Genomic DNA, 26,154 nt, shown 5'->3' on the forward strand with positions numbered 1-26,154 from the left:
AGTCCTGTCTTTTTTCCAAGATCGATTGAACGATGCCTGTGTTTCTGTTCGTCCTCACAATTGCTGTACACCTTTATAACATGTTAAAGCTTGATTATGAAGTTAGTTTGACAAGTTTACTCGACATATAATATGTAAGTTCGACGTTTTGGTGCGCATCCACTTGACTTTTGGCTACATTTTGACCGAAATGTGTAGTTTTTGAGAACCGAAAGACACAGACTTGAAAACTAAACGCTGTTTTGGTAAGTATAATCCCTTCCAGGTCTTTTGATGGAAGAACAGCAAAGGTAAGGGAATATTTATGTGGTAAATTTGGGTTTCTGTGGACTCCAAGATAGAGGAGCCAGAATGCTACTTTTGGAGCGCCGACTCCTAGTATAGCCTAGTGAACGCAACCTGTAACGTTAAAAATAAATGTAACACAGCGATTGCATTTAGAAGAAGTGTATCTTCCTATACATATGTAGAACATGCATATTTAGTCAAAGTTTATGATGTGTATTCCTTGTTAGCTGACGTTATCTGCCGGAGCTATCGTCATTTCTCCTGACATTTTAGTAGCATTTTTTGAACGATGCGTCATTGTAAACAGAGATTTATGGATATATATTGCAGATTATTTAAAAAATGAATGTACTGTGTAACATGTTATATTACTGTCATCTGATGAAGATTTCAAAAGGTTAGTGAAATGATTTTTCTTTTAATCCTGCGTTTGTTGATTGCATATTTCCTACTTGGCTATGCAAATGAGCTATGTCTGCGGTGGTGGTTTGACATAAATATGTGCTATGTTTTCGCCGTAAAACATTTTAGAAATCTGACTTGCTGGGTAGATAAACAACTTATGTATCTTTCATTTGAGCTATTGGACGTGTTAATGTGTGGAGGTTAAATATTTTTAGGAATATTTTTGCGTTCCATGCGCCACATTCCAGCTGAGGGTGTGGGGGGGGAGGTCCCAGCTGGGAACGGGTGTCCCCAACAGGTTTTAAGGTTTAGAGGCTGACGTTTGGCAACTCGAACTTTCAGCTCCCTCCACATATTTTCTATGAGATTAATGTCTGGAGACTGGCTAGGCCACTCCAGGACCTTAATGTGCTTCTTCTTGAGCAACTCCTTTGTTGCCTTGGCCGTGAGTTTTGGGTCATTATCATGCTGGAATACCCATCCACGACCCATTTTCAATGCCCTGGCTGAGGGAAGGAGGTTCTCACCCAATATTTGACAGTACATGGCCCCGTCCATCGTCCCTTTGATACGGTGAAGTTGTTCTCTTCCCTTAGCAGAAAAACACCCCCAAAGCATAATGTTTCCACCTCCATGTTTGATGGTGGGGATGGTGTTCTTGGGGTCATAGGCAGCATTCCTCCTCCTCTCAACACGGCGAGTTGAGTTGATGCCAAAGAGCTCCATTTTGGTCTCAACTGACCACAACACTTTCACCCAGTTGTCCTCTGAATCATTCAGATGTTCATTGGCAAACTTCAGATGGGCATGTATATGTGCTTTCTCGAGCAGGGGGACCTTGCAGGTGTAGCAGGATTTCAGTCCTTAACGGTATAGTATGTTACCAATTGTTTTCTTGGTGACTATGGTCCCAGCTGCCTTGAGATCATTGACAAGATCATCCCGTGTAGTTCTGGGCTGATTCCTCACCGTTCTCATGATCATTGCAACTCCACGAGGTGAGATCTTGCATGGAGCCCCAGGCCGAGGGTGCCTGCCAGCTTAGTGCCAGCTTAGTGGAGTCTGCCACTAGCACAGTCAGTGTAGTCTGTTTAGCTACCCCCATTGAGGCCATGTATGTGCCTCAATCTAGGTTGGGTAAAACTAAACATGGCAGTGTTTGCTCTAGCAATCACACTGAAATAAAGACCTCCTCCATTCCTGTCATTATTGAAATAGATTGTGATATCTCACATCTCAAAATAGGGGTACTTATTGTTAGATCCCTCACTTCAAAGGCAGTTATAGTCAATTAACTAATCACTGATCATAATCTTGATGTGATTGGCCTGACTGAAACATGGCTTAAGCCTGATGAATTTACTGTGTTATATGAGGCCCTCCTCCGGGTTACACAAGTGACCAAATCCCCGCGCATCCAGCAAAGGCGGAGGTGTTGTTAACATTTACAAAAGCAAATTTTAATTTACAAAGAAAATACTGCATTTTTGTCTTTTGAGCTTCTAGTCATGAAATCTATGCAACCAACTCAATCACTTGTTATAGCTTCTGTTTACAGGCCTCCTGGGCCATATACCGCGTTCCTCACTGAGTTCCCTGAATTACTATCGGACCTTGTAGTCATGGCAGATAATATTCACATTTTTGGTGACTAATATTCACATGGAGAAGTCCACAGACCCACTCCAAAAGGCTTTCGAAGCAATCATCGACCCAGTGGGTTTTGTCCAACATACTAATTTCCACAGTCATACTCTGGACCTAGTGTTGTCCCGTGGAATAAATATAGTTTTTTCCTCCTGGACTCTCGGACCACTATGTTATTATGTTTGCAATCGCAACAAATAATTCTGCTCGACCCCAACCAAGGTTCATCAAAAGTCATGATACAAATTCTCGGACAACCCAAAGATTCCTAGATGCCCTCCCTCCACCTACCCAAGTACAAAAATTGGTTAAAAACCTAACTGAGGAATTAAACTGAACTTTGCGTAATTCCCTAGATGCAGTCGCACCCCTAAAAACAAAAAACATTTGTCATAAGAAACTCCCTGGTATACAGAAAATACCTGAGAACTGAAAATTGGAACGGGAATGGCGTTACACCAAACTGGAGGTCTTCCGATTAGCGTGGACAGTATGCAGTAATCGAAGAGCCCTCACTGCTGCTCGATCATCCAATTTTTCCAACTTAATTGAGTAGAATAAGAACAATCCAACATTTATTTTTGATACTGTCGCAAAGCTAACTAAAAAGCAGCATTCCCCAAGAGAAAATGGCTTTCACTTCAGCAGTGATAAATTCATGCCGAAAAGATCATGATCATTTGAAAGCAAATTATAGACTTCTCTATAAATCTGTATTTCTCCAAAGCTCAGTTGTCCTGAGTCTGCACAACACTGCCAGGACCTAGGATCAAGGGAGACACTCAAGTTTTGTCCCTCCTATGTCGAAAATAATAAACAACTCCCTATCCACCGGATGTGTACCAAACTCACTAAAAGTGGCAGTAACAAAGCCTCTCTAGAAAAATCCAAACCTTGACGCAGAAAATATAAAAAACTATCGGCCTGTATCGAATCTCCCATTCCTCTCAAATAGTTTTGAAAAAGATGATGTGCAGCAACTCACTGCCTTCCTGAAGACAAACAATGTATATGAAACGCTTCAGTCTGGTTTAAGACCTCATCATAGCACTGAGACTGCACTCGTGAAGGTGGTATATTACCTTTTAATGGCGTCAGACCAAGGCTCTGTATCTGTCCTCGTGCTCCTAGACCTTGGTGCTGCTTTTGATACCAACGATCACCACGTTCTTTTGGAGAGATTGGAAACCTAAATTGGTCTACACAGACACGTTCTGGCCTGGTGTAGATCTTATCTGTCGGAAAGATATCAGTTTGCCTCTGTGGATGGTTTGTCCTCTGCAAATTGTCGGTGTTCCCTAAGCTTCAGTTTTAGGACCACTATTGTTTTCACTATATATTTTACCTCTTGGTGACGTCATTCGGAAACATAATGTTAACTTTCCTTTCATAAGGAAGGGAATGGCGGAAAAATGTTAACTTTTAAACTCGGACAAAACAGAGATGCTAATTCTAGGTCCCAAAGTAACAAAGAGATCTTCTGTTGGATCTGACAATTAATCTTGATGGTTGTATAGTTGTCTCAAAAAAACTGTGAAGGACCTCGGCTTTACTCTAGATCCTGATCTCTCGTTTGACAAAAGGTACCACGTTCCACTAAGGTACCACGTTCAAAATCACTGACCAATTCAGTAAGGCCATTCTACTGCCAATGCTTGTCTATGGAAATTGCATGGATTATATACACCTGTCAGCAACGTGTGTGGCTGAAATAGCAGAATCCACTAATTTGAATGGGTGTCCACATACTTTTGTATATATAATGTATGTACACAGAAGATGTTCAGGGTCCTTGTCGTTTTATAGCAGAGAGAACAGTCTATGACTTGGGAGCCTTCCTCTACCTTATATAGAGTTCCTAGATGGCAGGGAGGACCTTGAAGCTCTTAACCCGCTCCACTACAGACATGTCAATGTGGATGGGGGTGGGCTCGACCCTCTGTTTCCTGTAGTCCACAATCAGCTTGTTTTGTCTTGCTGACATTGAGGAAAATATTGTTGTCCTTCCACCACACTGCCAGGTCACTGACTTCCTCCCTGCCAGGTCACTGACTTGCTCCCTTCCTCACTGACTTCCTCCACGCCATGTCATCATCAAACGTAACAATATCGTTGGAGTCATGCGCGAGTACAGGAGTGGACTAAGCACGCACCACTGAGGGGCCCCTATGATGAGGGTTAACATGGTGGATGTATTGTTGCCTACACTCACCACCTGGGTGCGGCCAAAAAGGAAGTCCAGGATCCAGTTGCAGAAGGAGGTGTTCAGTCCCAGGGTCCCGAGCTTAGTGATTAGCTTGGAGGGCACTATGCTGTTGAACGCTGGGCTGAAGTCAATGAACAACTTTTTCACATAGGTGTTCCTTTTGTCCAGGTGGGAAAGGGCAGTGCGGAGTACGGAGTGCAGTAGAGATTGCTGTGCATCTGTTGGGGCGGTATCATCTGTGCACCTGTTGGGGCGGTATGCGAATTGGACTGGGTCCAGGGTGTCTGGGATGATGGTGTTGATCAAATCAAACTTTATTTGACACATGAGCCGAATACAACAGTGCAGTTCAAATAAACGTAAGTAAAAGTTAATACAAAGTAACACAAAAAAATAACAATAGTGAGGCTATATACAAGGGGTACCGGTACCGAATCAATGTGGGGGGTGACAGGTACTAAAGGTAATATATTCATGTAGGTAGGGGTAAAGTGACTATGCATTGATAATAAACACTGAGTAGCAGCAGTGTAAAAACAAATGGGGGGGTCAATGTAAAATAGTCAGGGTGGTCATTTGATTAATTGTTCAGCAGTCTTATGGCTTGGGGGTAGAATCTGTTCAGAGGAGCCTTTTGGTCCTAGACTTGGTGCGCCGGTACTGCTTGCCGTGCAGTAGCAGAGAGAACCGTATATGACTTGGGTGACTGGAGTCTTTCGCAATGTTTTGGGCTTTCCTCTGACACCGCCTAGTGTGTAGGTCCTGTATGTCAAGAAGCTTGGCCGTACGCACAACCCTCTGTTGCGCTTTACGGTCAGATGCCATACCAGGTGGTGATGATGCTCACGACGGTGCAGCTGAATAACTTTTTGAGGATCTAGGGACCAAAGGTGTTCTTGTGCCCTCTTCATGACTGTCTTGGTGTGTTTGGACCATGATATTTTGTTGGTGATGTGGACACCAAGGAACTTGAATCTCTCTACCTGCTCCACTACAGCCTAGTCAATGTTAATGGGGGCATCCAGTAGTCCACAATCAGATCCTTTGTCTTGCTTACATTGAGGGAGAGGTTGTTGTCCTGGCACCACACTGCCAGGTCTCTGACCTCCTTCCTATAGGCTGTCTCATCGTTGTCGGTGATCAGGCCTACTACAGTTGTGTCGTCAGCAAACTTAATGATGGTGTTGGAGTCGTGTTTAGCCGCGCAGTCATGGGTGAACAGGGAGGACAGGAGGGGACTAAACAAACACCCCCGAGGGGCCCCAGTGTTGAGGATCAATATGGCAAATGTATTGTTGCCTACCCTTACCATCTGGGGGTGGCCCGTCAGGAAGTCCAGGATCCGGTTGCAGAGGGAAGTGTTTAGTCCCATGGTCCTTAGCTTAGTGATGAGCTTTGAGGGCACGATTGTGTTGAAAGCTGATTTGTAGTCAATGAACAGCATTCTCACATAGGTGTTCCTTTTGTCCAGGTAGAAAAGGGCAGAGTGGAGTGCGATTCAGATTGCGTCATCTGTGGATCTGTTGGGGCGGTATGCGAATTGGAGTGGGTCTAGGGTATCTGTGACGACTCTGTCGATGTGAGCCATGTCCAGCCCTTCAAGGCTACCGAAGTGAGTGCTTACGGGGAGGTAATCATTTAGGCAGGTTACCTTCACCTCCTTGGGAACAGGGACCATGGCTGTCTGATGGAAACATGATGTTATTACACACTCAGTCAGGGAGAGGTTGAAAATGTCAGTGTAGACACTTGCCAGTTGGTCCATGCATGCTTTGAATAAACGTCCTGGGAATCCGTCTGGCCCCACGGCTTTGTGAATGTTGACCTGTTTAACCTGTAGTGACACCCCATCCCGTGAACGGGACTGTTTTCATCTTACACTAATTAGCATAACGCAACGGACATAAATCTTCCTAGAAAATCTTCCTATTCATGAAAATGAAAAAAAAAAAATGAAAAAGTGAAATATATTGTTAATCACCCTGTCATCTCAAATTTTCTAAATATGCTTTACAGCCAAAGCTAGACAAGCATTTGTGTACGTTTATCATAGCCTAGCATAGCATTATGCCTTGCTAGCAGCAGGCAACCTTGTCACGGAAATCAGAAAAGCAATAAAATTAAATTGATTTTAAGTTGATTTTTTCCCAAAATATTATTTTTGTAGGCGAATTAGCTCCGTTTGTTCTTCCCGTTTGGCTGAGAAATCGCCTGAAATTGCGGTCACCACAACGCCCACAAATATTCCAAATTAGCTCCATAATATCGACAGAAACATGGCAAACATTGTTTAGAATCCATCCTCAAGGTGTTTTTCTAATATCTATTCAATAATATATCCGTTGGGACAATTCGTTTATCACAAGGACCGATTGGAATAATGGCTACCTCTGTATTTTACGCGAGAATCTCTCTCAGAGCCTCCATGTGACCACTTATGCAATGTGGCCGCCTATGGCTATTCTTCATAAGAAATGCTTAAAACTACATCAAAATGCTGTAGACACCTTGGGGAATGCGTAGAAAGCGTAAGCTCGTTGATGGTACATTCACAGCTGAATAGGGAGTCATTGGAACGCAGCACTTTCAAAACCTGGGGCACTTCCGGATTGGATTTTTCTCAGGCTTTCGCCTGCAACATCAGTTCTGTTATACTCACAGACAATATTTTTACAGTTTTGGAAACGTTTTCTATCCAAAGCTGTCAATTATATGCATATTCTAGCATCTTTTCCTGACAAAATATCCCGTTCAAAACGGGAACGTTTTTTTCCTAAAAATTAAAATACTGCCCCCTAACACCAAGAGGTTAATGGTCTTGCTCACATCAGCTACCGAGAGCGTGATCACACAGTAGTCCGGAACAGCTGGTGCTCTCATGCATGCTTCAGTGTTGCTTGCCATGAAAGCGAGCATAAAAAGGCATTTATCCTGTCTGGTAGGCTCGTGTCACTGGGCAGCTCACCGCTGGGATTCCCTTTGTAGTCTACAATAGTTTTCAAGTCCTGCCACATCTGACAAGCGTCAGAGCCAGTGAAGTAGGATTCAATCTTAATCCTGTATTGACGCTTAATCCTGTATTGACGCTTTGCTTGTTTATCTAAGGGCATAGCAGGATTTCTTATAAGCGTCCGGATTTGTGTTCCACTCCTTGAAAGTGGCAGCTCTAACCTTTAGCTCAATGCGGATGTTGCCTGTAATCCATGGCTTTTGGTTGGAATATAAACGTACGGTCACTAATGGGATGACATCGTCAATGCACTTATTGATGAAGCCAGTGACTGCGGTGGAACAGTCCTCAATGGCATTGGATGAATCCCGGAACATATTCCAGTCTGTGCTAGCTAAACAGTCCGCATCATCTGACCACTTCCGAATTGAATGAGTCACTGGTACTTCCTGCTTTAGTTTTTGCTTGTAGGCAGGAATCATGATGATAGAATTATGGTCAGATTTGCCAAATGGAGGGTGAGGGAGAGTTTTGTATGCATCTCTGTGTGGAGTAAAGGTGGTATAAAGTTTTTTTCCACTGGTTGCACGACTTGGTGAAACATAAGCTATTACAGTTTTTAATGTCCTGTTGGTAGGATAGTCTTGATCATATATCATCCATTTTGTTTTCTAATGAAAGCAAGTTGGCCAATAGAATGGACGGTAGTGGAAGTTTACTCCTACGAATTCCTACCAAATTCTCAGAAGGAAACCCGACCTCCACCTCCGTCTTTTCTTCACACAAATGATGGGGATTAAGGGTCGTTCCCAAGAAAGCAGTATATCCTTCGCGTCGGACTTGTAAAATAAAAAATCTTTGTCCAGTTCGAGTTGAGTATTCGCTGTTCTGATGTCCAGAAGTTAATTTTGGTCATAAGAGATGGTAGCAGCAACATTATGTACAAAATAAGTAAAACAAATTAAAGTTACAAACAACGCAAAAAAAACTAACAAAATAGCACAGTTCGTTAGGAGTCTGTAAATTGTCAGCCATCCCCTCCGGCACCATTCTATTCTATGACCAGCCTTTGAAAGAATTTAATGTGTACAGATGTGAGTGCAATGGGGCTATAGTCATTTAGACAGGTTACCTTGACATTCTTGGGCACAGAGACTATCGTGGTCTGCATGAAACATGTGGGTATTACAGACAGGGTCAGGGAAAAGTTGAAATTGTCAGTGAACACACTTACCATCTTGTCCTGGGGCCATGTGAATGTTAACTTGTCTTACTCACATCGGTCACAGAGAGCGAGATCATACAGTCGTCCGGAACAGCTGGTGTTTTCATGCATAGTTCAGTGTTGTTTGACTCAAAGCGAGCATAGAAGGCATTTAGCTCATCTGGTAGGCTCGCGTCACTGGGCAGCTCTTGGCTGGGTGTCCCTTTGTAATCCGTGATAGTTTGTAAGTCACTTCTGACGAGCGCCAGAGCCAGCATAGTAGGATTCGATCTTAGTCCTGAAGTGATGATTTTCTTGTTTAATGGCTTATCTGAGGACGTAGTGGGACTTCTTATAAACTTCAGGATTAGTGTACAGCTCCTTGAAAGTGGCAGCTCTAAACTTTAGCTCAGTGCAACTGTTGCCTGTAATCCATGGTTTATGGTTGGGATATGTAGGTACGGTCATTGTGGGACGACGTAGTAGATGCAGTTATTAATGAAGCTGGTGACTGATGTGATAAACTGGTCAAGGAATCCCGGAACATATTTCCAGTCTGTGCTAGCGAAACTGTCCTGAAACTTAGCATCAACTTCATAGGACCACTTGTATATCGATTGTGTCACTGGTACTTTCCGTTTTAGTTTTTTCTTGAAAGCAGGAATCAGGAGGATATAGCTATGGTCAGATTTACCAAAGGGAGGGCGAGGGAGAGCCTTGTTTGCATTTCTATGTGTGGAGTAAAGGTGATCCAGAGTTTTGTTGCCACTGGTTTGTATTTGTATTTATTGGGGATCTCCATTAGCTGCTGGACTTGGGGATTGTGAAGAGAAATCGGGTGCCATGTAAGGTAGGGTCTTCATAGGTGTGCTACTAGTTTAAACAGACAGCTCTGTGCATTCAGATTGTCAACACGTCTTACAAAAACAAGTAGTGATGAAGTCAATCTCTCCTCCACTTTGAGCCATAAGAGATTGAAATGCATATTATTCATGTTAGCTCTCCATGTACAGCTGAAGTCGGAAGTTTACATACACTTAGATTGGAGTCATTGAAACTCGTTTTCCAACCACTCCACAATTTTTTTGTTAACAAACTATAGTTTTGGCAATTCGGTTAGGACATCTATTTTGTGCAAAAAACATTGTTTACAGACAGATTTTTTCACTTATAAATCACTGTATTCCAGTGGGTCAGAAGTTTACATACACTAAGTTGACTGTGCCTTTAAACAGCTTGGAATATTCCAGAAAATTATGTCATGGCTTTAGAAGCTTCTAATGGGCTAATTGACATCATTTGAGTCAATTGGAGGTGTACCTGTGGATGTATTTCAAGGCCTACCTTCAAACTCAGTGCCTCTTTGCTTGACATCATGGGAAAATCAAAAGAAATCAGTCAAGACCACAGAAAGAAATTGTAGACCTCCACAAGTCTGGTTCATCCTTGGGATCAATTTCCAAACGCCTGAAGGTACCACGTTCATCTGTACAAACAATAGTACGCAAGTATAAACACCATGGCACCACACAGCAGTCATACCGTTCAGGAAGAAGATGTGTTCTGTCTCCTAGAGATTAACGTATTTTAGTGCGAAAAGTGCAAATCAATCCCAGAACAGCAGCAAAGGACCTTGAGAAGATTCTAGAGGAAACAGGTACAAAACGAGTCCTATATCCACTTAACCTGAAAGGCCACTCAGCAAGGAAGAAGCCACTGTTCCAAAACCGCCATAAAAAATCCAGACTACGGTTTGCACATGGGGACAAAGATCGTACTTTTTGGAGAAATGTCCTCTGGTCTGATGAAACAAAAATAGAACTGTTTGGCCATAACAATCATCGTTATGTTTGGAGGAAAAAGGGGGAGGCTTCCAAGCCGAAGAACACCATGCCAACCATGAAGCACGGGGGTGGCAGCATCATGTTGTGGGGGTGCTTTGCTGCAGGAGGGTCTGGTGCACTTTACAAATTAGATGGCATCATGAGGAGGGAAATTATGTGGATATATTGAAGCAACATCTTAAGAGATCTGTCAGGATGTTAAAGCTTGGTCGCAAATGGGTCTCCAAATGGACAATGATCACAAGCATACTTCCAAAGTTGTGGCAAAATGGCTTAAGGACAACAAAGTCCAGATATTGGAGTGGCCATCACAAAGCCCTGACCTACATCCTAAAGAAAATGTGTGGGCAGAACTGAAAAAGCGTGTGCGAGCAAGAAGGCCTTACAAACCTGACTCATTTACACCAGCTCTGTCAAGACAAATTCGCCCAAATTCACCCAATTTATTGCGGGAAGCTTGTGGAAGAATATCCGAAACGTTTGCCCCAAGTTAACTTTTTATGGCTGCAGGGGCAGTATTGAGTAGCTTGGATGAAAGGTGCCCATATCAAACGGCCTGCTCCTCAGTCATAGTTGCTAATATTTGATATTAATAATATTATTATTATTGGTATTGGATAGAAAACACTCTGAAGTTTCTAAAACTGTTTGAATGATGTCTATGAGTATAACAGAACTCATATAGCAGGCTAAAACCTGAGAAATTCCACTTTCTGTTTTTTTTCTGGAGGTGGCAGATTTTCAAACAAGGTCTCATTGAAATTACAGCGAAATATGGATGAGTTTTCACTTCCTACGCCTTCCACTAGATGTCAGCAGTCAATAGAACTTTGTCTGATGGCTAATGTGAAGGGGGCTCGATTGACACAGGAAATAGTCACAACAGCCATGAGTGGATCATGCTTTCACCAGGCGCGTTCACAGGGGAAGGTCTTGCGTTCCAACGCTCATCTGAAGTAATTCTAATCCTCTGGTTGGAACGTTATTCAAGATATATATAAACCACATTCTATAGATTGATTCAGTACATCGTTTGACATGTTCCTACAGACTGTTACGGAACTTTTGGACATTTCGTCACGTTATAGTGAACTCACTTTGTGACTTTGGGATTATCAAACGCACTAACCAAAGTAGCTAATAGGACATAAATAACGAACATTTTCGAACAAATCAAGCATTTATTGTGGACCTGGGATTTCAAGGACTGCATTCTGATGAAGTTCATCAAAGGTAAGGAAACATTTGTCATGTATTTCTGGTTTCTGTTGACTCCAACATGGAGGCTAATTTGGCTACTGTTCTGAGTGCCGTCTCAGATTATTGGATACTTTGGTGGGATTAACAACGAGAATAGCTTTAAAATGATATAAAACACTAATGTTTTAGGAATTGTAATTATGAGATTTCTGTGGTTTGATTTTGGCGCCCTCTATTTTCACTGGTAGTTGTCATATCGATCCCGATATCGGGATTGCAGCCATAACAGGTTAAACAATTTAAAGGCAATGCTACTAAATACTAATTGAGTGTATGTAAACTTCTAATCTATTTGGAATGTGATGAAATAAATAAAAGCTGAAATAAATCATTCTACCTACTATTATTCTGACATTTCACATTCTTACAATGAAGTGGTGATCCTAACTGACCTAAAACAGTTTTTTTTACTAGGATTAAATGTCAGGAATTGTGAAAAACTGAGTTCAAATGTATTTGAGCATCCGGCACCGACAGATATAGCCGCCTCGCTTAGCGTTCAGGAAACTATGCAGTATTTAGTTTATTATTATTATTATTATTATTTATTATTTTTATTATTTTTTTGTATTATTTCTTACATTGTTACCCCAGGAAATCTTACGTTTTTCACATTCAGCCAGGGGGAACTATTGGATATAAGAGCAACGTCAAATTACCAACATCACAACCAGGAATACGACTTTCCCGAAACGGATCCTCTGTTTGGTCCACCACCCAGGACAATGGATCGGATCCCAGCCGGCGACCCAAAACAACGGCGCCGCAGGAGGGGTAGAAGAAGCGGTCTTCTGGTCAGGCTCTGTAGACGAGCACATCGCGCACCATTCCCGAGTTTACTATTTGACAACGTCCAGTCTCTTGACAATAAGGTAGACAAAATCCGAGCAAGGGCTGCCACCCAGAGAGACATCAGAGATTGTAACGTTCTTTGTTTCACGGAAACGTGGCACATTCGAGACACGCTATCGATACAGCTACCTGGTTTCTTCACGCATCGCTCCGACAGAAACAAACAACTCTCTGGTAAGAAGAAGGGAGGGGGGGTATGCCTTATGATTAACGAGACATGGTGTGATCATAACAACATACAGGAACTCAAGTCCTTTTGCTCAACTGACCTAGAATTCCTTACAATCAAATGTCGACTGCATTATCTACCAAGAGAATTCTCCTTGATAGTAATCACAGCCGTCTATATCCCCCCCAAGCAGACACATCGACGGCTCTGAAAGAACTTCATTGGACTCTATGTAAACTGGAAACCACATATCCTGAGGCTGCATTCATTGTAGATGGGGATTTTAACAAGGATAATCTGAAAACAAGACTCCCTAAATTTTATCAGCATATCGAATGCACTACCCGGGCGAAGAAAAATCCTGGACCATTATTACTGTAACATCATTATATTATTATTATTATCTGCAACGCATACAAAGACATGCCCCGCCCTCCTTTCGGAAAATCTGACCATGATTCTATTTTGTTGCTCCCAGCCTATAGACAGAAACTAAAACAGGAAACGCCCGTGCTTAGGTCTGTTCAACGCTGGTCCGACCAATCTGATTCCACGCTTCAAGATTTCTTCTAACACGTGGAAAGGGATATGTTCCGCATAGCGGCAGACAATAACATCGATGACAACGCTGATTCTGTGAGCGAGTTAATTAGCAAGTGCATCGGTGATGTTGTACCCACAGCAACTATTAAAACCTTCCCCAACCAGAAACCGTGGATTGATGGCAGCATTCGTGCAAAACTGAAAGCGCGAACCACAGCTTTTAAGCAGGGCAAGTCGACCGGAAACATGATCGAATGCAAACAGTGTAGTTAGCTGTTTCCATGTGCATCAAGGGCCACCATAGTTCCTTTTCCCAACAAAGCTAAGGTAACTGAACTAAATGACTATCGCCCCACCCCGTAGCACTCACCTCCATCATCATGAAGTGCTTGAGAGACTAGTCAAGGATCATATCACCTCCCCCCTACCTACCACCCTAGACCCACTCCAATTTTCTTACCGGCCCAATCGGTCCACAGACAACGCAATCACAATCCCACTGCACACTGCCCTAACCAATCTGGACAAGAGGAATACCTATGTGAAAATGCTGTTCATCGACTACACCTCAGCATTTAACACCATAGTACCCTTCAAACTCGTCATTAAGCTCGAGACCCTGGGTCTCGACCCTGCCCTGTGCAACTGGGTCCTGGAGTTCATGACGGACCGTCCCCAGGTGGTGAGGGTAGGAAACAACATCTCCACCCCGCTGATCCTGGGGCCCCACAAGAGTGCCTTCTCAGCCGTCTCCTGTACTCCCTGTTCACCCATGACTGCGTGGCCATGCACGAAGGTGGAAAGTTTTAAGTTCCTCGGCGTACACACCACGGACAAACTGAAATGGTCCACCCACACAGACAGCATGGTAAAGACAGTGCCTCTTCAACATCAGGAGGCTGAAGACATTTGGCTTTTCACCTAAAACACTTACAAACTTTTACAGATGCACAATCGAGAGCATCCTGTTGGGCTGTATCTCCGCCTGGTACGGCAACTGCTCCGCCCACAACAGTAAGGCTCTCCAGAGGGTAGTGAGGCCTGCACAAAGCATCACCGGGGGCAAACTACCTGCTCTCCAGGACACTAACACCATCCGATATCACAGGAAGGCCAAAAAGGTCATCAAGGACAACAACCACCTGAGCCACTGCCCGTTCACCCCGCTATCATCCAGAAGGTGAGGTCAGTACGGGTGCATCAAAGCTGGGACCGAGAGACTGAAAAACAGCTTCTATTTCAAAGCCATCAGACTGTTAAACAGCCATTACTAACATTGAGTGGCTGCTGCCAACATACTGACTCATCTCTAGCCACTTCAATAATTAAATATTGGATGTAATAAATGTATCACTAGTCACTGTAAACAATGCCACTTAATATAATGTTCACATACCCAACACTACTCATATGTATATACTGTACTCTATTCCGTCTACTGCATCTTGCCTATGCCGTTCGGCCATCGTTCATCCATATATATTTTTATGTACATATTCTTATTCATTCCTTCACACTTGTGTGTTTAAGGTAGTTGTGAAATTGTTAGGTTAGATTACTCTGATATTCATTTTATTTTTCATTTCACCTTTATTTAACCAGGTAGGCAAGTTGAGAACAAGTTGTCATTTACAATTGCGACCTGGCCAAGATAATGTTATGCTGGTGAGTAAGGACCCAAAAGCGACTTGGCGAAAACAGAGTCTTTATTCCAGTAAAGGATATAAGCAATACTCCTGGACAATCAGAGCAGAAAACAAAACATAAAAAACTTAAATCCACTCGTAGTGACGAGGACAGACTGGAGACTCGACCATTAACTGTAGGTTGCCTCGGGAAGGCACCGACCGTAGCAGACTCAGACACCTGCTCATACGCAGCATCTGATGGAGACAAGACAGGGCGAGACAAAGACACAGCACAGCACAGCGAACATCATACAAGGATCCGACAGGACAGAAACGGAAAACAAGGGGAGAAATAGGGACTCTAATCAGAGGACAAGATAGGGAACAGGTGTGAAAAGACTAAATGATTGAGTAGGAGAATGAGGAACAGCTGGGAGCAGGAACGGAACGATAGAGAGAGGAGAGAGAGGGAGGGGGAGAGAGAGGGATAGAAAAAGGGAACGACCTAATAAGACCAGCAGGGGGAAACGAACAGAAGGGAAAGCATAATGACAAGACAATATATGACAAAACATGACAGATAAAGCAAAGCAGTTTGACACATACAACAACACAGAGTTACACATGGAGTAAAACAAACATACAGTCAATAATACAGTAGAAAAATAAGTCTATATACAATGTGAGCAAATGAGGTGAGATAAGGGAAGTAAAGGCAAAATAAATTGGGGGGAATGATTTAACCTCTCTGGTACGCTAGCGTCCCACCTTGACAACTGCCAGTGAAATTGCAGGGCGCCAAATTCAAAACAACAGAAATCTCACAATTAAAATTCCCCAAACATACAAGTATTATCCACCATTTTAAAGATAAACTTCTTGTAAATCCAACCACAGTGTTCAATTTCAAAAAGGCTTTACTGCGAAAGCATACCATGCGATTATGTTAGGTCAGCACCTAGTCACAGGAAACCATACAGCCATTTTTCAGCCAAAGAGAGGAGTCACAAAAAGCAGAAATAGAGATCAAATGAATCACTCACCTTTGATGATCTTCATCAGATGGCACTCATAGGACTTCATGTTATGGACTTCATGTCAGGACTTCATGTCATGTCCATTTGTGATGTTTATGGGACATATTGGAGTACCAACAAAAGAAGCTTGTCAAAGGTAAGGCATGAATTATATTTTTATTTCTTAGATTTCTTATTTTATTTATGTCGTGCCTGCAGGGTTGAAATATTATTTTCTCACTTTGTTTACGGCGGTGCTATCCTCAGATAATAGCATTGTTTGCTTTCGAAAAGCCTTTTTGAAATCTGACATGTTGGCTGGATTCACAAGTGTAGCTTTAATTTGCTATCTTGTATGTGTGATTTCATGAAAGTTTAATTTTTATAGTAATTTATTTGAATTTGGCGCTCTGCATTTTTTCTGGCTTTTGGCCAGGTGCCGTCCCACATATCCCAGAGAGGTTAAGGCGCGTGCACTAAGTTAAGACGAAAAGTCAAAAGAAGTACAATAAAAGTTAGTAGAAACATGCCAAACGATGTTTAAAATCAATCCTTCGGTTGTTTTTGTCATAAATAATAAATAATATTTCAACCGGACAATATCTTCGTCAATAGGAAAGGAGAACCAAGAAAGGTGCATTCCCGATCAGGCTCATGGCTGATGAATGTAAATGTCCACTGGCCACTGATTGAAAGTGCTGTATCTCCCTCATTTTTCAGAGTAAAAGCCTGAAACAATGCCTAAAGACTGACCACATGTAGAGAGACAGTGAACTGGGTCCTAAGTCTTTGTATGGTGGATAGGCTTTCAATGGAAAAACAGCCTTTCAAAAATAATAGTACTTCCTGGTTGGATTTTCCTCTGGATTTCGCCTGCCATATCAGTTCTGTTATATTCACAAATATTATTTTAACAGTTTTGGAAATGTTAGAGTGTTTTCTATCCAAATCTACTAATTATATGCATATCCTATCTTCTGGGCCTGAGTAGCAGGCAGTTTAATTTGGGCACACTTTTCATCCAAAATTCCAAATGCTGCCTCCTACCCTAGTGAAGTTAATGCAACCACTAGCATTAAAAGCACAGAAATGTGAAATACACCGCAGTAGGCTATCAGCATGAATGTTCTATTAGCAGGAAAACACCATTCTCAAAAGTGACCACAAGTGTGATTATGCATGTAATGCTTTTATTATGAAGGTGCATTGTTATGGTGAAAATCATCTTACCAAAGCTTGAAACTCACAAGCTGCTTATGTATGCCATTTCGCCTCTACACCCATTGTAAAGTGTGTTAATGAGCTTCATTTTAAGAAGTTATTTGGCCACTTCAGTTGTGATACAAACTTATCTAAATCTATAGGCTTATGGGTTAGGCTATATGAGGTGTGTGACTATGAGCTGGAAAAAGTCGTGAAAAAATGCATGTACTTGAGAAATAAATATAGTAGGCCTAGCCTATAGAAAGCTGATGGGATCCTCCTCTTTTTATTAGAGGCCATCACTCTGTTTTCTCACACAATTGCATAGCTTATTAAAATGTTGTGCAACATGAGCTAATGGGATTAGATTTTCGATTATATTTGCATTGATGTAAGAGTGATTAGAGGGAAAATAGAGTGCTGAGTAACAGGTAATTAGCAAGTTTGGTAGGCTACTAATGACCATCAGCGTCACAGCTTGGAGAAGCCTATTTACCATGACTAAACTGTACATTTTACTCCCGTCATGACCCGTGACTGCCGATGATGTGGTGATACGGTCACCATAACAGCCCTATCACAGACCAGCAAATATTATTTACCTGATCAACATTAGAATCACTACAAAACTTATTGTATGACCTCTTATACACTATATTAGGCTCAGCCTTGGGACTTTGGTTTTCCTAGATATGGCTACATCTGATGGATTTGGATACTGCTTTAAAACAAATTTCTGCAGCATTATTAAAGATGTGATCAATATATGTTGATGATTTCATTCCTGTGCTGTCTGTAACTACCCTGGTAGGTTGACCTGAACCAGGTTGCAGACATTAGTTACAGTTTGAAGCTTTTTCTTGAGTAGACAGCTTTATGAAAGACAGTCAATATTGAAATCAACCAGAAATATACCTCTCTGTTGATATCACATACATTATCAAGCATTTCACACATATTATCCAGATACTGACTGTTAGCATTTGTCTATAGCAGCTTCCCACAATAATGGCCATATTCAGACCTGCCAACCCTGTCTAACTTTTTAGAATACCAGACGCACGCAGCAAATTGGAGATTCGCATAGCACGTGCCGAATTGGTGTTGGGATACTTTCTTTCTTGACAGCATTGTCACGCCTTGGTCATTGTATTTTGTGTTTTTTGTTATATGTTTGGGTAGGCCAGGGTGTGACATGGGTTTATATGTTGTTTTTCGTATTGGGGTTTGTATTATTTGGGATCGCGGCTGATTAGGGGTGTTGTATAGGCTTGGCTGCCTGAGGCGATTCTCAATCAGTCAGGTGATTCTCGTTGTCTCTGATTGGGAACTGTATTTAGGCAGCCTGAGTTTCGCTTTGTATTTCGTGGGTGATTGTTCCTGTCTTTGTGTAGTATTCACCAGATAGGCTGTAATTAGTTTCACGTTCCGTTTGTTGTTTTCGTCTTTCAGTTATTTCATGTACCGTGATTCTTTCATTAGTCATGAGTAACCAACACGCTGCATTTCGGTCCGACTCTCTTCTTTCAACAGACGAACACCGTTACAAGCATTCTATTTACACATATGGTAAAAGTCACTAACAAGACCTAATTAGAAAGAACACACAAAAGCTTATTTTATTTTATTTAAAAAATAATAACAAGTTATTTGTTTAGGTATAAAATGTACAAACGTCTTATCCACGCTATTTAAAAAAAAAACTCTGATATGATAAGAACAAATGTTTGAAGCAGAGTATCAGTATCAAATAAACATGTCATCCATAATAAAAAAAGTTATGATAGGAAACCGTGGGTGAGAACAAATCTTCTAGAGACCTTCAACTGTTCAGGAAATCATTTCCTAGACAGATTTGCCTGATAGCTAGCAGATTTAGCGCAGCAGGGCATCAGGGTAGACTTCTCTGTGGCAAACAGTTCCTCTGGTAATCATTGAAACCTTCTTGGTATCGAGGGCACTCAGCATGTCTGTACTGAGGGAGGCTCTGTACTGGGTTTTGTTCTTGGAAACGAGACTGAATATTCATTCACAGTCTGCATTGCTGTGGAATATGACCAATATCCCCAGCATCACAGCCCTAGGTGGGAGTAGACCAGGCTGCCCCACCTTTTCATTGTGCCGATTTCTCTCCAGGCCTGATCCATGTGCATGTTGACCTAAATAGAGTTACCTGATAGTCTAAACTCATCTTCCACCAGATCAACAGACGCTCCCTCAGGAATAATGCAGGGAAAGCGTGCCATGAAAAAGATGAGAACTTGTCAGTCTGCCTGTTGGCAATGTCAGAAACCACTGCATGCTGGAGGAGCACAATTTCAGCAACATGTAGTCTACTGCAGAAGAAAATATCTTTCTGACATCTGCATAGAAGGACTTCAGATCCAGCTTGCCTTGGCCCCCAAGTTCAGTCTCTATAGTAGAGGAAAGCTTGTCACCTCTCAAACAGGGCCAGTCACTAGGGCTAGCTCACAAGTATTGGCGTTTTAGACACGGTTCCTAATCAACGCTAAAAGCAAAATCATTTTGAAAACATAACAACAAAAATAAATGATCGCATCGACACAGACCGCAAACTGGCTACACAACGCTAAAGGCTACCACAAAGGGAATCTGAACGCTGTTCGCCAGAAGGTGCCTATTGTATTTCTTTGCAGCGCATACAACATTTCAGAATTTCGAAATTGAGAAAATCTCAAGTGCAAAGGCATGTTAGAAGCAAAGGCATGTTAGAAGCATGGCCTCTATAGCTAATACCGGACACTCATTCATTAATCACGCAGTCTTCAAACCTCCGACTCCATTTATTCCACAACACACAGAGCCGAAAAGGGTTTTGCCCATGTGTTTATGTACAGCTGACAGTCGGCAAACTCAGCATCACAACAAACAAGTGGCAGACGAGGTCGCTACATCGAATAATGATGTATTAATCTCCATGTCCGTTGACACAAACTCCAAACATGTCTGTGTGTTGCAGGTCGAGAATCGGGATGTTAGATTTACTTAGTGGATTTTTTTAAATGAAAATGTTTTTAAAATATTTAAAAATCAAGCCCTATTCATTACTGTGCACTTTTAACTCGGATCGCGTACCTGCGTACATGGACAGAAAATTGCGTAGTTGGTACGCAAAATGTGTGCATGTTGGTAGGTCTGCATATTACTTAAACAGTATTTAACACATTTATAACCTTGTATTGCTACCACTGTATCATCAAAGTGAGTTTCAGAGAATATGAATGTTACTAGCATGTTATTATCTGTTACTAACAAGTTACTGATTTCATGAACCTTGTTTCTTAGGCTACATATGTTAATGTGGGCTATTTCTAGGACTTTTCTGAGATGCTTGATTGTTTTTATTGCTTTACTTGGAAGCTACACAGAAGTAGAAATGCTCATGTTATTTTATTTGATCTGAAAGTGCATGGTGACTTCCTACTAGGGCACCCCACCTCAGTGCTAACAGTATATCTCTGGCTCATAGGCACATGATTACTGCATACAATAGCTGTAGGATCAACAGGGCAGGGCAGGTAGGGGGACATGAATTAAGTCCCTGGGATAATGTACATTTGCTGCAGCATTACGACAACTCAGCAACAATGGTAGGGATTAACTGAGCTGGTCTTGGGTCATTCATAAGTCATTGTCTCAACACAGCCTTGAAATATGTGAGTCCAGGAGCCAAGATGATTTGGATGGACTCTGTCATTCCTGTAGTGCTTTCTCTGTTTCCAGAAGGTGTCAAAGTTATCTATAAAAGTGATTCCAACAGTGATACAGTAATCTTTTAGCCAGGTATGTAATGCCAGTAGCCTGCTGAATATTTCACACCTGCGGAACAACAATGGTACCGGACCTGAAGCAATTGGTCGCTTTTTGGAATCTTTCAGTGCTGGAATCAGTTCTTTAAAATATATTTGCATGGGTTTCCCCAGCTAGCCCTCCTGATGTCGTTTCACCCGACATGGACTACGACAGCGTCAGCTCCCGGCATCTGTAGTAGAACGGTCGGAAGCAGCCTTGTAATGTCCTGTATCGAAGATAGCACATGATATTTGCCACTTCGCCCCTGTAGTCCTCTGCAAGCAAACAGTTACTACATTGAAAGTCCAGGTGGTCCACATTGTCACGGAATAAAGCCAAATAAACACAGTTCCTGCAGCGTTGAAAGCGTTCAATAGTGACCTCCATTTGAGACTGCTGGCCAGCTAGGCTACCTGGGAGTCCGTGTCTCTCTTTCTTACAGGGAATTCTAAACTAAGTGAAGAAAAAGAGCTCACACAAATTACAAAATTCTAAAAGCAGAAATGTGTACTCCTTTAAATCCTCTCACAGTGGTAAGCATGAAAGCAGTGTCTTTGCATGTACTGTTGACAGCAGCATTGGCTAACGTTGGTAGCTATACAATGTAGTTCCAGCCAGGTCAGGTTTCAGGGAATACAGCCACAAATAGCGTGGGACACCTCCGCGGTCCTAGCCACAAGGGCTAACCGCGTCGTGGGTTGTGTTCAAGCTGTTCATGGAAAACCCTGCTATACTGATAGCTAACATGTAGGCTAGTAGCTGGCTACAGAAACAACTTTTTGGTCTGGCTGATCCTGGGACAGATGGTAGTGGTCACAACAACTGAGGCTAACCATGTTGCGGGGTCCAAAATCAAAAGGTATATAAATCAAACTTTGTAAAGAGTTGCACAGGTGACATGATGGTAAAAATACGGTAAAACAGATTTCAGTTTCCATGAATTATAATCATGCATCCACAAGAAGCAGATGTGCATTCTTCGCTTATGGCTCTATACAGTTTGTTGAGTGCAGTCTTAGTGCCAGCATTGGTTTGTGGACAGCTACGAAAAATATAGATGAAAACTTGCTCAATAAATAGTAGGGACTGCAATTTAGAATGAAGTATTCTAACTCAGGCGAGCAAAAACTTGAGACTTCCTTAACATTAGAGATTGCGCACCCGCTGCCTTAACTGAGGCTTCCGTCCTGTCTAAATGATGCATAGCTATATGTATATTATCCATGTTATTGTTCAGCCATGACTTCGAGACACTTAGGATGTTACAGTTCGTCAGGTCCTGTTGAAAGGATATTCACGAAAGGAGCTCGTCTAGTTTGTTCTCCAGTGATTGATTGTATGTTCACCAATAGAACAGAGGGTAAGGGTCTCCCGAGTGGTCTAAGGCACTGCATCGCAGTGGTAGAGGCTTCACTACAAACCAAGGTTCGATACCAGGCTGTGTCATAGCCGGCTGTGACCGGAAGACCCATGAGGTGGCACACAATTGGCAGAGCGTCGTCCGGGTTAGGGGAGGGTTTGGCCGGCTGGAATTTCCTTGTCCAATCGCGCTCTAGCGACTCCTTGTGGAGGGCCGGGCACCTGCAAGCTGACTGGACGATGTTTACGCCGAAACATTGGTACGGCTGGCTTCCTGGTTAAGCCAGCAGGGTCGTGTTTCTCGACCTTCGCCTCTCCTGAGTCCGTAGGGGATTTGCAGCGATTGGACAAGACTAACTACCAATTGGAAATTACGAAATTGTGGGGAAAAGGGCTAAAATAAATATATGTAAAAAAATAAAAAATAAAGGGTAGAGACATTTTATGTACTCGCCGACATAATTTTGTTAGGATGCCCACACGTCAGCCTCTCTTAAGCCTCATATTTATTTTTCCGCCCTTGGGAATTAGGGCCTGGTGAGGAAACATAGATTTAGGGAACACAGGATCCAGGGAACATACAATCGTGGCCAAAAGTTTTGAGAATGACACAAATATTAATTTTCACACAGTCTGCTGCCTCAGTTTGAATGATGGCAATTTGCATATACTCCAGAATGTTATGAAGAGTGATCAGATGAATTGCAAAGTCCCTCTTTGCCATGCAAATGAACTGAATCCCCCAAAAACATTTCCACTGCATTTCAACCCTGACACAAAAGGACCACCTGAATGTCAGTGATTCTCTCGTTAACACAGGTGTGAGTGTTGACGAGGACAAGGCTGGAGATCACTCTGTCATGCTGATTGAGTTCGAATAACAGACTGGAAGCTTCAAAAGGAGGGTAGAGCTTGGGATCATTGTTCTTCCTCTGTCAACCATGGTTACCTGCAAGGAAACACGTGCTGTCATCATTGCTTTGCACAAAAAGGGCTTCACAGGCAAGGACATTGCTGCCAGTAAGATTGCACCTAAATCAAGCATTTATCAGATCATCAAGAACTTCAAGGAAAGCGGTTCAATTGTTGTGAAGAAAGCTTCAGGGCGACCAAGAAAGTCCAGCAAGCACCTGGAGTTGATTCAGCTGCGGGGTCGGGGCACCTCCAGTACAGAGCTTGCTCAGGAATGGCAGCAGGCAGGTGTGAGTGCATCTGCACGCACAGTGAGGTGAATACTTTTGGAGGATGGCCTGGTGTCAAGAAGGGCAGCAAAGAAGCCACTTCTCTCCAGGAAAAACATCAGGGACAGACTGACACTGCAAAAGGTACAGGGATTGGACTGCTGAGGACTGGGGTAAAGTCATTTTCTCTGATGACGAGGTGACAAGACAAGGTGAGCGCTACCATCAGTCCTGTGTTATGCAAACAGTAAAGCATCCTGAGACCATTCATGTGTGTGGTTGCTTCTCAGCCAAGGGAGTGGGCTCACTCACAATTTTGCCTAAGAACACAGCCATGAATAAAGAATAGTACCAACACATCCTCCGAGAGCAACTTCTCCCAACCATCCAGGAACAGTATGGTGATGAACAATGCCTGTTCCAGCATGATGGAGCACCTTGCCATAAGGCAAAAGTGATAACTAAGTGGCTCGGGGAACAAAACATCGATATTTTGGGTCCATGGCCAGGAAACTCCCCAGACCTTAATCCCATTGAGAACTTGTGGTCAATCCTCAAGAGACGGGTGGACAAACAAAAGCCCACAAATTCTGACAAACTCCAAGCATTGATTATGCAAGAATGGGCTGCCATCAGTCAGGATGTGGCCCAGAAGTTAATTGACAGCAGGACAGGGCAGATTGCAGAGCTCTTGAAAAAGAAGGGTCAACACTACAAATATTGACTCTTTGCAAGTGTCAAAAGCCTTTGACACTTATGAAATACTTGTAATTATACTTCAGTATTCCATAGTAACATCTGACAAAAATATCTAACGACACTGAAGCAGCAAACTTTGTGGAAATTAATATTTGTGTTATTCTCAAAACTTTTGGGCACGACTGTAGACCTGAGGGAACACCCCTGTGGGAATGATAATGATGGGTATACACTGTGAGATACATGATGATAGTGGTTGTGTGGGGGCGGGGGAGGAGGAGAGAACAAATGTAATGAGGTAATACAAACATAACAAAAGAGAGTTTAAGACTAAAAGAAGTGGGTGACGAGAAATGCTGAGCAGAGAGAAATTGTGTGTGAGAGAGAGAGAGAGAGTTAAAAGTACCTTTAGCAGAGAGAAACAGTAATGGATTTTTCTCATGTCAGGTCCCAATGCCAGTGTGACCTCACAATCAGGGTCTTCCAGAAAGACCTTGACCAGCTCCTCCATCCTGGGAGACATAAAAAAACATGGAAGAACAGCATAAAGAACACAATGTACACACGCATGTGTGCACAAAGAATACATGTTGACGCAAACACACACAATACTACCACAATACTACCAAAGCTTACAGCACTAAAGCATTTCGCAACCTTTCTCCAAGTTCTCAATTAGTTTCTTTTAAAACTTGAGCAAAACAAAGGGTTAAAATCTATGTTTGAGCTCAACAGCTATGTTTAAAGATTGGGTAGAGTCAAAGACAGCTATTTACATAAATGTGTGCAACAGTTCCACTGGGATAAACCATCGCTAGATGATAGTCCAAACATTGGTTCGTCAAGCATTGGAACTGGCCACAGGAAAAGACGCGGGGCAAAGATCCAATGTACTCAAGACAATGCACAGTTCCATTTCCGCTAAAACATTGCTTTTGCAAAAACCTGCAAAGTTCATAGGTGTAAGGACCTAAAACAAACCAGGTGCTCTTATTTGAAGGCCCTGCAAGTCATCACATATAATTTAAGTGCTAAGCTCAAACTGGATTTTCAGAATGTTCCTCAATGCAAATGCTAATATTGAAGGGAGCAAAAGATCATCCTTGGTCTAACTTAGTACTGCATGATGTGTACATGTGCTTATGTATTGAGAAACCGAAAGGTGTCACACCAGCAACCATACAGTATGACCAATAAACAGTTGAAGTCGGGAAGTTTACATACACTTAGGTTGGAGTCATAAAAAATAATTTTTCAACCACTCCACAAATTTCTTGTTAAACTATAGTTTTGGAAAGTCGGTTAGGACATCTAATTTGTGCATGACACAAGTTCCCAATAATTGTTTACAGACACAGATTAGTTCACATATAATTCACTGTATCAACAATTCCAGTGGGTCAGAAGTTTACATACACTAAGATTACTGTGCCTTTAAACAACTTGAAAAATTCCAGAAAATGATGTCATAGCTTTAGAATCTTCTGATAGGCTAATTGACATAATTTGAGTCAATTGGAAGTGTACCTGTGGATGTATTTCAAGGCCTACCTTCAAACTCAGAGCCTCTTTGCTTGACATCATGGGAAAATAAAAAATACAAATCAGCCAAGACCTCATGAATTCTTTTTGTAGACCTCCACAAGTCTGGTTCATCCTTGGGAGAAATTTCCAAATGCCTGAAGGTACCACGTTCTTCTGTACAAACAATAGTATGTAAGTATAAACACCATGGGACCATGCAGCCGTCATACCGCTCAGGAAGGAGACACATTCTGTCTCCTAGAGATGAACATACTTTTGCAAATACTTTTGCAAAAAATTGCTAATCAATCCCAGAACAACAGTAAAGGCCCTTGTGAAGATGCTGGAGGAAACAGGTACAAA

General features: G+C 42.3%; 1 protein-coding gene across 1 annotated transcript in view; it reads right to left on the reverse strand.

Annotated features, from left to right (window-relative positions):
- kif6 (kinesin family member 6) overlaps nt 1-26,154 on the reverse strand; it is a 292,827-nt gene that overhangs the window by 149,709 nt on the left and 116,964 nt on the right. Inside the window, exon 11 of the mRNA XM_046349915.1 lies at nt 24,674-24,779. Coding sequence (XP_046205871.1) covers nt 24,674-24,779 — 106 coding nt within the window. The remainder of the gene's footprint in view (nt 1-24,673; nt 24,780-26,154) is intronic.

This window comes from Oncorhynchus gorbuscha, linkage group LG05 (assembly GCF_021184085.1).
Source record: "Oncorhynchus gorbuscha isolate QuinsamMale2020 ecotype Even-year linkage group LG05, OgorEven_v1.0, whole genome shotgun sequence".
NCBI lineage: Eukaryota > Metazoa > Chordata > Actinopteri > Salmoniformes > Salmonidae > Oncorhynchus > Oncorhynchus gorbuscha.